The sequence below is a fragment of the Sitophilus oryzae genome, unplaced genomic scaffold, assembly GCF_002938485.1.
Source record: "Sitophilus oryzae breed Bouriz unplaced genomic scaffold, Soryzae_2.0 scaffold_1740_pilon_pilon, whole genome shotgun sequence".
Lineage (NCBI taxonomy): Eukaryota > Metazoa > Arthropoda > Insecta > Coleoptera > Curculionidae > Sitophilus > Sitophilus oryzae.
Window position 1 is genome coordinate 431,304 of NW_022146436.1, and position 14,986 is coordinate 446,289.

A 14,986-nucleotide genomic window follows, 5' to 3' on the forward strand; every position below is an offset into this window, starting at 1 on the left:
ATTGGAGACGGGACAGGATGACGCCCTCGACGTTTCGAACCGATGCCTCTAACTGGACGAAATGATCTGGATTTTTCTTAATTATGGGTCGATTGGAACCAAACTAGGCACGTGGATAGAAGTACCCGCACATAGTGCACACAAAGTTTTTTTTGTGCACACACAATATTTCGCTTTATAAAATCAGGGAAACATTTGTTGAGGAGTGGAAGAAACAGAATCAAAAAGTATTTGAGTATAATTCTTAATTGTAGTAATTAAAATAAACTGTGTAAAAGATTTATATACAGGGTGGCGCACCTCATTCGCCTCGGTTGATTATACGAAAACGGAAAGATGTAGAACGAAAATATTCTATGGGTATATGCGGGGAGACAATGTGCACAATTTAAAATTATTTTGAAGTATACAGGGTGTTTCAGAACTAAGATCAATACCAAAGTTATATTTTTTCTTATGGAACACCCGGTATTTTATATCATTTTTGGATTCCTGGACCCAAAAAAACGCATTTATTATAAAATTTAAATATGTTTAAAATCTTTGGTTTTTGAGATATTTAAAGATATTTAAATTTGCATGCTACAATAGAATGCATTATTAACACCCTGTACATTACTATTCAGAATTAATTCTTATGCTGAGTTTAAAGGTAGAGAAATAAACTTTACTGAAAAATGGTATTGCTTCCTTAAATTTATACAGGACTATCAAAAGATGATGATCTGTTTTAAGGATATATTTTATATAAAAACTTCGTTATTTCAAATGCAACACCCTGTATTTTTTTTAAATAAATCGAAGCAGATTTAAATGCTCTTTCAAACTATATTAGGTTTCCTATACCTATCTAGCACAGATTTTGCATAAAAAGCGATTTTTAAATAAGATTGCAATCAAGATGGCTGGTATCGCTATGGCAATTTTATAGTGACAGTTAGTAACTATTTCCAAAGTCGATATTAGTTTATAAAAATTATTATTTATAATTTATAAAAGTTTACTTAAATTTACCTACAATAGTTTAATAAATAAGTATTCATTATTTTATCATGAAAAATAAAACAGTATCTGCTGGTGGACGAATAGATACAGTACGTCTGTCCGTTCTGTAGCTACGGGGTATCCGTGAGAGGGAAAACAATATTCTCTCGATGTTTTTCGTAAAAAATTAGACGACGCGTCCCATCAATAAAAATTCGACAAATTTGCAAGTAGCCAATAAAATGAGTGGGCGGAGCGATTTGCGGTGACGTACTCGTCAAGTCGAAGTATAAAATATATTGCTGTTTATTTAATTGTTTTTTATCCGCATTCCTTTCATAGACACAGATCCAGCAGATGTACTGTATGTTACTAGTGATTTTATTTTGTGAGGAAAATTGCTTCTTTGCCTTCAGGGCTTATGCGATATCCAAATAGGAATCTTCCTGATAAGCGTTCCTTTGAAAAAGTACTTGTCCTATTTCGCAGAGCTGGTAGTGTGGTTTCCAAAAAAAACTATTAGGCAGAAACCTGTCTTTGGAAGTGAATAAAATGAATTTGCCATAATTGGCTCTTTTATAGAAAATCCATATATCTGCAATATATGGATTATGTGCAATATATCTAGTTATCGTAAAATAAAACAAAGAACTACTTCTTCGTTTTTCTTGATAGAATAATAAATACATATTTAATAAATATTATTTATTAAACTATTGTATGTAAATTAAATAAAAGTAAACTGGTATAAATTTAAATAAGTCCATAAACTAATTTCAATTTTGAAAATAGCTACTAACTGTCACTAGAAACTTGCCATGACGACACTAGCCCTCTTTGTTGCCATTTTATTGAAAAATTGATCTTTATTCAAAATCTGAGCTAGTTAGGTATAGGAAACCCGAATATAGGTTGAAAGAGCATTTAAACCTGCTTCGATTTATTTAAAAAAATGGAGGGTGTTGTATTTGAAATAGCGAAGTGTTTATTTAAAATAAATATTTAAAATAGATCAGCAATTTTTGATACCCCTGTATAAATTTAAGGAAGCAATAACATTTTTCTGTAAAGTTTATTTCTCTACCTTTAAACTCAGCATGAGAATTAATTCTGAAAAGTAATGTACAGGGTGTTAATAATCTATTTTATTGCAGCATGCAAATTTAATTATCTTTAAATATCTTAAAAACCAAAGATTTTAAAGATATTTAACCCTTATAATAAATGCCTTTTTTGGACCTAAGAATCCAAAAATGAAATAAAATACAAAGTATTCCATAAGAAAAAATATAACTTTGGTATGGATCTTAGCTATCAAACATCCTGTATATTTCAAAATAATTTTAAATTGTGCACATTGCCTCCCCACATATACCCATAAAATATTTTGTTTCTATATCTTTCCGTTTTCGTATAAACAACCGAGGCGAATGAGGTGCGCCACCCTGTATGTGTATCAGAATCTTGACCGTATAAAATACAAAATCCCAAAAAAATACTATTTTATTAAGCCGGCTACAGCCGGTAAAGTAAACATCTCGCTTAGGTATTTAGTTTCGGAATATTAATTCTGAATTTCGAAGGCAATAAAAATAATACAAATTGAACGGAAAACTAGTCTGTGTGTATGACAGAATCTGACTTTATACGGATTTACTGCCTTAGAATTTCCAAATCAATATTTGAAACGGAATTCGGAAACGAAATTACCATTGTTTGGAGTCAGCATAAATTCATACAAAGTCAGAACCTATCATACACATAAATAGTTTTCGATTTTTCGTTATACTGTGAAAACTTTAATAAACGGACACTGATTCCACGGTTCCGCTAATTTTTATGTAGCATAACATATCTAGCATATAAATATGACTAAATACATAAATATGTACGATGAATGTTGTCTCATTTTAGATTAAATCATACGGCATCTCCGTTATTAGTGAAGATAGAAGGATGCGGTTTGCACAAACCTATCCCATTTTGTTGTCAACCTAAATACCATTTCTTATTATCTATAAGAAAATTCATATTTTAAATAATGCAGTATATAGTGAAAATAAATATAGAGTGTTATATATTTTTGAGAAGCTCATAGGCAAGCCAGATCATATCAGGCGTCTAAATGCAAAACCCGACAAGTACAGGGTGGTCGAAATTGGTCGGTTTTAACAGAGAAAATTTATTTCCTGACTAGATAAGAACAAAACCGACATATAGATATCATGGGCTCGATTTCTGAGACACGTTTAATGGCGTAAACCGCCTGTTGATATTTTCACTGCCAACCGAGATACGGGGTCTTTTTGAATTTTTTGCCATTTGGAAAATTGCCAATAACTTTTGTATTTCGCGGAATAATACAATTCTGTAAAAACGTTCTTCAGGCACTTTTTAAGCACAATCCAGTGGCGTAGTCAGCTTTTTTCTATATTTGCTCTTTTTGTCAGAAATAATAAAAAATATAATTTTTTAAATGGAAATAATAGTTGGCTATGAACTTAAAAAAATGCTAGCGTTTAACCTTTTCCAACGATATAAAGTTATGTGTATTTATTTCTAAGAATGAGAGAAATGTTAGTTTTTTTTTATCTTTGTATCGAAGCGGGCCTTGATTTGGTATTGACCTAGTTGCCTAATTATTTTTTATCACAATTTAATATTCTATATTATAATTTATCTGCATAATTAGAGACTTTTGAAAAGGTAAATCAACCAACTGAACTGAACTATTAAATGGAGAATTTAGAGAGAATTGGATTGGAACAAGGGGTCCATATATTAACCTGCTAGAGGTCCTGTGCTTTAACTCTTTTCGACTTTTTTATGGGGAAAATTCACAACTCAACAACTCTGTGCGAAAAAAGATGTTTATTGTGTATTCAACAAGAAGGTGCTTAGTTTGAACATTTTTGGTGATTTTTTTAGAAAGTTATATTCGTCACTCAAAAATTCTTTTTTTTTTAGTTTTGTCCTTTGTTTACTAATCGTATTTCAATTGTAATCGCTAATACTAATATAGAATTTACCTTTTCAAAAGTTTTTAATTATGCAGATAAATAATAATATAAATATTAAATTGTGATAAAAAATAATTAGGCAAATAGTTCAACACAAAATCAAGGCCCGCTTCGATATAAATATAAAAAACCTAATATTTTTCTCATTCCTAGAAATAGATATCCATAATTTTATATGGTTGGAAAGAGTTAAACGCCAGCATTTTTTTAAGTTCATAGCCAACTATGATTTTCATTTAAAAAATTACTTAAATTTTTTTCTGACAAAAAGAGCAAGCGTAGAAAAAAAATGACTACGCCACTGGATTGTGCTTGAAAAAGTGACTAAAGAACGTTTTTACAGAATTGTATTCTTCCGCGAAATACAAAAGTTATGGGCCATTTTCCAAATTGTAAAAAAATCAAAAAGATCCCGTACCTCAGTTGGCAGTGAAAATATCAACAGGCGGTTTACGCCATTAAACGTGTCCCAGAAATCGAGCCCATGACATCTATGTCGGTTTTGCTCTATCTAGTTAGGAAATAGGTTTTCTCTGTTGAAACAGACCAATTTCGACCACACTGTACAGGGGTGGTCAAATTCGACGCTTTTCAATGGAAACACCTTTTCTATAGGAGACAAAACTAATATCGTGTCTGGGCTCAATTTTTGTCAAAAAACATGATGGTGAAAAACCGCATATCGATATCTGTTGCCGTTTCGGAGTTACGGGGTGTTTTTCAAAAATATGCATTTTAACAAATCGCTGTAACTTTTTTACTATGGAAAATTTTGTATTTTATGAAAACATTTCCAAAGCACATTTTACGTAGATTTAATGGTTTAAGTATAATTTTTTAAAATTAATAATTTAAAATTATCAACAGAAAATTTGATTTTTATATGGGACACCCTGTATATTTTTAATTTATTGAAAAGAATTTAAAATTACCTTTCCAAAAATATAACACACCTGATATTTTGCTCGATTCCTCTTCGAGATATAGAGTAAATAAAAATTCGCCGGCATTAAATAAGTAGGCTTTGAACGGCACCGGCTGTAATGCAAAAAAATTCTAGCTGTAAGCAGCAATTAAAACGAAAATAATATTTGCTATGAGAGATGCAGAATTTTATAACAATTTAAAATATATTTAAAAAACATCAACACATTTAAACTATATCTAATAACAATAAAAATAAATAGCAAACCAAGACATGAGATTTTGCTACAGGTGTTCGACATATCAACCGTCTTGTTATGGACAGACGGGGCAGTTTTTAAACATTTCTCGCGGAATTCATTAACTCAGTGGGGGTGAAAGATACCCTCTCATAACTGCTAAGTATTTCTAATTCTTGTCTAGATTATACGAAAGAATAAGGAGCCTTTATTCTTCCGCAAATATATCCATAAGATTAGATCCATGGGCACTAAGTCAGGCGGCCTTGACGGTCAACGGCTGGGATCTTGGTTAACTATTCAATTATTCTTGAAATTGGCTGCAAAAATTTGCTGATAACTTCAGCGTTCAGAGGCGGTGCGTCGTCTTGCTGGAAAAATATGTTTTCCAGTTCCATTAAGGGCATATCATCAATAAGGGGTGCAAAGCCTTCTAGTTAAAAGTGGCGAACTATTAAAAATTCTGTATTTCGAAGGGCATCATAGCACACAAAGTATCAAGTGTGCTATATTTTTGGAAAGGTAATTTTAAATTCTTTTCAGTTAATTAAAAATATAGTGGGTGTCCCAAATAAAAAATCAATTTTTCTGTTGATAACTCTTAAATTATTAATTTTAAAAAAAATTATACTTAAACCATTAAATTCTACGTAAAAAGGTGCTTTGGAAATGTTTTCACAAAAATACAAAATTTTTAATAGCAAAAAAGTTACAGCGATTTTTTAAAAATGCATATTTTCGAAAAACACCCCGTAACTCAGAAACAGTAACAGATATCGATGTGCGGTTTTCACCATTATGTCTTTGATGAAAATTGTGCTCCAGACACCGATATTAGTTTTTGCCTATCTCCTATAGAAAAGTAACTAACCATGTTCCATGTTAGCATCATCAGCAGCTGATTAAAACTAAACGTGAACTAAACTAACATCTACAATTTGAGCGTTTATATCATAGACTTAAAATAAAATATAGACTGAGCATCTCATTCATAAATAGCTGGAACATGCGGTCAGACACTGTCTTGTTATTGTTGTGTTATTGTTTTAGGTTATAACGAGTGCGACACGAGCGATAGATAGGTTGTCTCTGTCGTAACGGTCGTTCCCTGACGACTCTGCCGAGAAACACAACACTGTCTTTCGTTTCTCAAGTACACCTGAACTCTCCGTATCATAGCCGGGTAATTTTTTTATTTTAATGAAGCTATAATTAAATTAAAAATATATCGTATTTAAACTTTTTTATATTTTATTAAGATTTTTTAAATAAAAGTTTAGAAAAAACAATTTAGAGTCCAAAAAGGATAAAAATAATAAAATACACGTTATAGAAGAAATTTTATCATCGAAATTAGGTAATTTTTGAAATTAATAATAAATTATTAATTTTAGTCAAACATTTACAACCCCTAATATTAATCAAAACAGGATCTATTCCACAGATATAATAGAATCGGCAACAGGGAGAGAAAAAAAATATGATTGTTGTAATTTTTTTTCTGGTTAAGTGATGTCTTATTATGTAAATTAGAGAAAACATAAATCTGTTCCATTAAAGCAAGGAAGGTGATAGGAAGTGGATAAAATAAAAACTACATTTATTTAACTCGGTACTGTCTTTATTATACCGGGTGCGTCCCAAAAGTGGCCCATCCCCATAATTTTTTTATATTTTCAAATAAAAAAAACAAGATTTAGTATGTTAGTATATGAAATAAATTAGGATTGATTGACGCATTCAATTGTTTTTGGTCACTTCCTGTTTCACCGGAAATGACTATAAATTTTAATTTTTAAACGGCACCCTCGGTATATTTCCACTTTATTCGATAGAAAATGACACTCTAAATACAATGACATATCATATGTCAACTTTTGACATTTTCGCATATGATTTAATTGTAATTGTAACACGCGGTTCATAACGACAATTTGACTCGAAATACCAAGTGTGTGGTATCAATATATTCATAAAAATGCTTTTCCAAATATGCTAATGAGTCACCCTTGTTTCATTTGAAAAAATTGACATATGTATGATTAAAAATACGATTTGTACATCTTTTAACCGGCCTAGACAAGACACGAAACCTATTAGACGATCAAAACTATTTTCCAAAGGCTCCTTGATTAAAACTTAGTGGATTGAAAAAAACTGGATTGAAATTTAAAATAGGATATGTTTTTAAGCCACAATGTCAAAAGTTGACATATGATATGTCATTCTATTCAGAGTGTCATTTTTTATCGAATAAAGTAGCAATATACCGAGGGTGCCTTTAAAAATCAAAAGATGTAATCATTTCGGTGAAACAGGAAGAGACCAAAACAATTGAATACGTCAATAAATCCTAATTTATGTCATATACCTACTAACATACAAATCTGTTTTTATCTGAAAAAAAAAAAAGTTATAGGGTTGAGCCACTTTTGAGACGACCCGGTATATTAAAAAATATTGTTTCATAATGTAATATCATTTTAAAATTCTTGTACGTTATTTTAGATTCTGAAGATAATTTTAGAATAAACCGGAATATATTTTTAATAAAAACATTATTAATTTTAACAGGGTTATAATTATGATTTTGTTACAATGTAAGTAAGTAAATAATGTAATGTAAAAGAAAAAATTCAGATTTTACATTTTACTAAAATATTATCTAAATAAGCGCCTTTCTACAACAACGCCACTGACTGCCAATGGGTAAATTGAGAGTTGCCTACCGGTCCAAAGTCGTTTCAAGACTTAAATGGATTATTTAAGTCAAATTTCTTGCAAATTTGGCACTGGCGAACCATATTTTATAGTTCCTGAACAGAAAAAGTCAATAAAATAAACACTTAAGGACTACAAGCTAAGAGAATGCGTTAATACAGCCGGGGAGATAGCGGCAACAAAGCTTTACCGCACACGTGCGACACGTACTACAAGGTAATAAATGAATGAATAGGCTCCCTCGCCTCTAATCGGTGTTGTCATATTGTAAAGAACTTATCCTTATTAAACAGTATCCGACTTATAATTTAGTAGTATAAAGACTATTTAATACATCTATGGAATATTAAAACCTACTTTATTAAACTATAGTATTAATATCTCAATATATGTGTATAACAAGAAAAAAAATATTGATAATATTAAAGACGTGACAACATAGGCTGGATGAGGAAGGCTCGGTCGACTGTACCCAGAAGTAAACATGTGTACAAAAAAGGTTGTTTGTCCGCGTTGAGATGTAAATAGTGTAGTCTATATTTTATTTTAAGTCTATGGTTTATATACTCGCTCAGTGGGAAACGAGTGGGCGTGGTAAGATCTAGCCAACCGAGTCAGAATCTAATCTATGAACTAAGAAATTAATTAATTAATATACAGAAATTAAAATATTTTCCTGAAATATAATCTTAGTACATACTTTAAGTCTGCACTTAAACAAAATTACCAAGATTTTTTTTTTTATTTTAGGAGCTACAGAGATGCCCGACGTACTTACTATTGGCGAACCCTGTATATCAATAACGGGGCTGCCTAAACTAGAGACAAAATGTAAATACGAACGGCATGTGTGCCAGTCTAGTATAGATTCCTACTATAGCAGGAATCTCGTTTCTTAATATTGTTTCACAATAGCAATTCGGAATTATGTAATTCTATAGCAGGGAAAACAAGATAAATGAAGATTAAGGTCGAACTACTGTACCTATGTGTATGATAGGGTCTGACTTTCTATGGGAAACTGTAGGTATGTATCGCCGAGTTAACAGTTTTGCAGTAAACCGCTACAGAATCTTTTTTTTTTCAAAAAAAAAACTTTCTGTAAATAACTGACCAATTTTCCTGTATGCACTCTATCTATATAGTTTTATACCCGAACGTTTAGTTTTGAGATGTATGCATTTTGCTTGAATGTAAAGCTAAGTAATCTTTTTTAACAAATTTTGTTGGCTAGATTTCAAAGGAACACAAATAGAATCAAGTTATTTTAAAACAAGTTTAACACAATGATAGTAATTTATATTTCTTTGTCGTTTTATATGTGTTATAACCATTTCTGGCAATGAACGCGATTTTAAAATTCAAACTGGAATTAAGTGAGTAAAGTTAAATATTTTTATACTAATCTATTATTACACCCCTATAGAAGGACACTCACTGAGAAAAAGTAACTTTTTTTTAAATATTTATATCTAAAAATTACTTATCAAACTCCATAAAAAATTTGTATTTGTAATCGAAACTTTAAATTTTTTTAATAAATACTTGTATATTTTTCTATTAATTCTTATATTTTTAGACCAAGATGGTTATTTAATCGTTTTCTTAAAACATTTTTGACAAAATCGTTAAATTGGCCAATAAAAATAGTAACATGTAATGTGTGTAAAATATTTAATATAAATCTCAAAAAGAAATACCGTATGCAGCTCCAAAGTCCTTTCTGCAAATCTCCTGGTTTTGAGCTCATCATTCTAGTTTTTACAACATCAATTGGTTGGGTCAAAAATAATGCGACAAGTGCCTAGAAATATATTCAAATAATTTGAATCGCCAGTTAGTAAAATGCAATTAAGTAAAAAGGGTTTGTAGTTTTAAATGCTTCGATTGTTGCTTGTACTTGTCACCAGTCAAATTTGATTAAGACCTCCTGTAACATATAGTCTAAAATCCGGCTGCATGATTAATACGCCCATCGTATTGTTACGTTTTTCATCGGTTCCGTGTGGATAGAAAGTCACAATTTAGTTAAACACAATTTATTTTACACTGTAATAAAAACAATAACGATAAAAACTACTTAAAGAACTATTTATAACTTATTTACAATTTATCTAAAAGGATTTTTTTTAATATAGCGCGGCAACTGTAACTGTACGCGTCGACCGGTTACGTCTGTCCTCTTCAGGCCGCAGGCGTCGGCTTATATATGAGAGAAACAAACGATCCAGATTTGACTCGAATTTTCCTAGCCGCGTTCTTTCTCTCACCAGCTTCTATTCGTTCTCGAATGGCGCCTGGCGTATTAGTTATAGCCGAGTGGCCAGGCTTAGGTCGAGTTCACACGGGTCCGCAACACTGCCCCCTTCTTAGATACATGCTCGGCCCGAGATGTGAATGATGAGACGGTGAATGAAGGTATTTGCAAAGCTGGCCCCTGGTACATTGAGAAGTCTGGTAGAAATAGCAGTCTACAGTTTTCTCGCCCGATCTCAGCTTTGGGTTGTAGCAGCAAACGAGGATCTAGATTCCCGTAAATCTAAACAAGACTTCAATCATGTTCCGGATTGTACGCCAACTCAAACCATCGAGTCCACACGCCAGCTTTGGAATGGCTAATCGTGTAATGTTTAGCAGGGCTTCTCTCAGTTCAATCAGGGTCTTCCATAGATTGAGATAAGTCGGCTTACTCGGCGACCATTCCTTGGTGATCAGGTAGAAGATATGTATCTTGCTTGACCCTGTGCATTGTCGGTTAGCCTCAAGACGCTTCCAACCTCTGGATCCTGTCGGCGTAGTTCCCCGACACGCCCAAACTTCTTATTAAACGTCGCAGCGATTCCTCTGGACATTCGCAAATATCGAGCCACACAGTGAGCGAGCGAATAATCAGAAGACACGGAAAGGAGGTCTCTTCTTTGGTCACACTATAGCGAGCCTTCTCACTGATGTTATATCGGGCCATGAAGTCGGCAAAGGACATCTCGGAATCAGTTCTCACGGTCTCAGCACGATCTTCTATTTCACGCTTGGTAGGGGCTTAAAAGGTTGAAATGGACTACCCTGGGTTTTCCTTTAGGCAATTTTCTAATACGGTATACGACGTCATTAATTATATCCATGCCTTGGATATAATTAATGACGTCGGATATGGCCCTTCCCACGAGGATGGCAGCTTCGGAGATAACCCACGACATCTCTGCGGATTGTATAGCCACACCAACTTCCCTGGTTGGTATCCTCCATGCTCAGCTTGAATGTCGTAGTGTTCCTTCGTTCGGTCACTAGCGCTTTGAATATTTAGGCGCACTCGCTGATGGATGTCGTCCATCCTTTGACGTAGTGTGTGGACATAATCTTATCCAGCGACTTCTTCTCCCGGTCGGCAACCAAACTGTAATAAATGTAGGCGCACTTCCCGTTCCATAACGATGCTGACTGGAGTTTGCCCTGTGCATTCTTGGACGGATGAACGGTAGGTCAACAGGAACAGGTAAAGAAATTTGTCCCAATCAATGACATCGAAATAAATTTAACACAAATTAAATTTAAACTTTATTTAGAGGTCATTGGTCCCAATCTCTTTGGTGGTCAGAGACTAAGTTGGCCAAATAACGGTTGATGGTTCTGTTCATGCGTTCAACCATTCCATCGGATTGTGGATGTAGGGCCATCGTCCTAGTCTTGCGGATATTAAGGACTTCACGGACGCCTTGGAAAAGATTGGACTCGAAGTTTCTTCCCTGATCAGATTGAAGCTCCATGGGAACACCAAACCTGCAGATCCATTCTTTAACAAGTGCATCAGCAATGGTGGACGCTTCTTGATTTGGCAACGCGTAGTCGACATTTTCCCAAATCGAACCCAAATTGACCCATTTGCTGAAGTAATCCATCACTACCGCAATGTATTTGTTGCCATCGTTCGTCTTCGGGAAAGGACCAGCCACGTCGATCGCTGTTCGTTCGAAGGGACTGCCTACATTTTACTGGCGCATAGAGGCTTTACCACGCTTTTGTGGTCCATTGATGGCGGCGCAAACGTCAGATTTCTTGCACCAAGCCCTCACATCTTCTTTGCAGTTCACCCAATAGAACCGTTCACGCAGCTTGCCAAGAGTCTTGGTGACACCAAGATGTCCATTCGCTGGTTCCATTGTGAACTTCCTCCAAGACTTCCGGGACCCTCTTCTTTGGAATGACGATCTGCCTTCTCTCTTCTTGTCCCTCCGGTCTCTCGATCACACGGCGAAGTAAGCCGTTATCTATTGCCAAGGAATTCCACTGGGCCCAGTACGACTTCACGTTAGGCGAATATCTGCAAACTTCCTCCCACGTTGGTCTTTGGTTTGCGTTTTACCAGTTAATTACTAAACCTAATTCTGGGTCACTGGTTTGGTCATTTGCAAGATCTTCGGGTTACCAAGTATCATTAACCACAGTTGTTCTTAGGAGTTTTGCTTCTTTCTTAGAATATCTCTGAAACAATGCTTACAGTCTTTAGCGCAAGGTCTTCTGGAAAGTGCGTCGGTATTTTGATGGATTGCCCCAGCTCGATGTTCTGTGTCGAGTCAAATTCTTGTAATCGTTCGATCCATCTAGCTACCTGCCCTTCAGGATTCTTAAACTGCAACAGCCATTTCAAAGCAGCATGGTCTGTTCTTAACAAGAACTTTCTTCCATAGAGATACTTGTAGAAGTGTTCCACTGCTTTAACTACTGCTAGTAATTCCCGTCTGGTCACACAGTAGTTCCTTTCCGGTTTTGACAAGGTCTTACTGAAATATCCAATTACTTTTTCTTGACCATCCTGAATCTGAGACAAAACAGCGCCTAATCCAACATTAGTAGCGTCGGTATCCAAGATAAAGTTTCCGTTGCCAAGAGGGTAGCTAAGTATGGGCGCATTAGTCAGGGCCTTCTTCAATCTTCGGAACGCCTCGTTAGAATCTGAGTCCCAGGAGAAACGCCTCTCGCCTTCGGTAAGTCTGGTCAATGGTTTAGCGATCGTGGCGAAACCCTGTACATAGCGACGATAGTATGTGCGATAGTATATATGGCCCCAAAAAGCGTCTGAGGTCATGTTTGTCTTTGGGTATTGGCCACTCTTCCACTGTCTTGGTCTTCCGTGGATCTACCGCAACTCCCTGGGAAGAGACTACATGGCCCAAGTAGTGTACCTTTTCTTGACATATGTTGACATTTCTTAAGGCTAAGTTTCAAACCAGAGCTCGCTAGTCGCTTGAAAACTTCTTATTCTTAAGATGATCGTCAAAGGATTTCCCAACCACTATAATGTCATCCAGGTACACTAAACAGGTAGTCCAGGACAGTCCCTTTAACACAGACTCCATTAGTCTTTCAGCCAATATCCACTCTTCAGATCTAAGGTAGAGAATATTGTCGATCCCGCCAGCGTGTCTAGAGTATCGTCTATTCTCGGCAGGGGATAGCTATCCTTTTTGGTAACATTATTGAGCTGCCGATAATCAACACAGAACCTGGTGGTACCGTCCTTCTTCTTTACTAGTACTACCGGCGATGTCCACGGGCTGTTAGATGGTTTGATGACACCCTCTTCTTTCACTTCTCGAAGGATTTTGTCAGCTTCTTCACGTTTGGCGAGCGGAACTTCTCGAACGGCGGCGGCGCCGGGCGTATTAGTCATAGCCGAGTGACTTGGGGGGCCGAATTCGAGGGGCTTAGGCCGAGTTCACACGGGTCCGCAACAGTATGGTAAGGTGGCACGGTAAGGTGGCTCAAAAAAGTGTGACTTTTTTAAATGGAACATAAAAGTACTTGTATATTAACCTCTCATTAGCCCTGTATATTATTGCATTTTTGGCTTCCTTTCTGATCACTTTACATAATTCTGAGATATTATTAAATATGTTTCGATAGTTTTGGCGATATTAATATCATTTAATAACATTTTTTAAAAAATTATTAAAAATACAAAAAATGTACTAAAAAATGTTCTGAAATCAAAACTATACTAATAATATATTACAATTGTTAGTCCAATCCAAAACATATATACAAAATTCCTAAGTTTTTTATTATAGGAGTTACAGTTGCCCGACGCACTGTTGCCGGGCTCGTAGGAAAAACTTTGAACCGTGGCAACCCCTATTTGCGGCAAGTTTTTGATAGGCACCCTGTGAAAACTGTATTTTCCTATTCATAAATATACGTAAAAATTAGGTTTTGATTAAGAATACGATAAGCGTAATTATCATGCAGTCGGATCTTGTACTAATAGTTGTATTTCATGATTTTATATTCAGTGAAATACAAAGAGTCGTTATTATCATATTTATATACTACTGCATCATTTGAACGAAATACAGCACTAATATTAGAGAAAAAATATATAAATCTACATATACTTGGAAATGAATATTGGGAAGGGAAAATAAGCAATGAGCAAATACAAGACCTAGGTCCTGGTCTTGCTGGGTCCAATCTTGGTCTTCGTCTTGATGGAATACTTTTACAAGTCTTGTATTTTTTAATAAATTTTTACTAGAGGCACAATGTCACACCATTGCACATTGTCGCAGATATGCCAATGCGACAATGATTAGAATGGTCGTTACCGGAAACAGTACTGGGAGAATTGTCAGGTTATATAGGGGCCTGAAACACCCTCAAAAAGAAAATTTCACTCCTCCCAGTGGATGACATACCAAGGATGTACCTACAACTTTGAGAAACACGTCAATGTAGTATTGAGCAATAAAAAGGATTGGAAGAGAGAAACGTTTGCTCGGCATATAAATAGACTATACCATAACGTGGTATACTGATGCTTCCAAAACCAAAATAGGGATAGGAATATTTGGGTAGAAAACTAAATACTCCTAACCAATAGGCACCTACCCCAGCATCTTTCAGGCAGAAATCTACGTTATCGAAAGATGCGTAAAATTTATCTTAGATAGGAAGTATCAAAAACAGGAAATATCCATCTTATCCGATAGTCAAGTAGCACTAACCGCGATCAACTCAGTAACCATCAATTCGAAGTTGGTCAAAGAATGCCTAGAGAAGCTGAACAAATTAGGCAATGAAAAAGCAACAAAAAAAGGTCGTTTT

At 34.8% G+C, this 14,986-nt stretch overlaps 1 protein-coding gene across 4 annotated transcripts in view; it reads right to left on the reverse strand.

Moving 5' to 3' along the window:
- LOC115881786 (mitochondrial dicarboxylate carrier) overlaps nt 1-14,986 on the reverse strand; it is an 81,047-nt gene that overhangs the window by 36,545 nt on the left and 29,516 nt on the right. For all 4 annotated transcript variants that reach the window (XM_030899440.1, XM_030899439.1, XM_030899441.1 and 1 more), the window contains exon 6: nt 9,589-9,692. In XM_030899440.1, the coding sequence (XP_030755300.1) occupies nt 9,589-9,692 (104 nt within the window). The remainder of the gene's footprint in view (nt 1-9,588; nt 9,693-14,986) is intronic.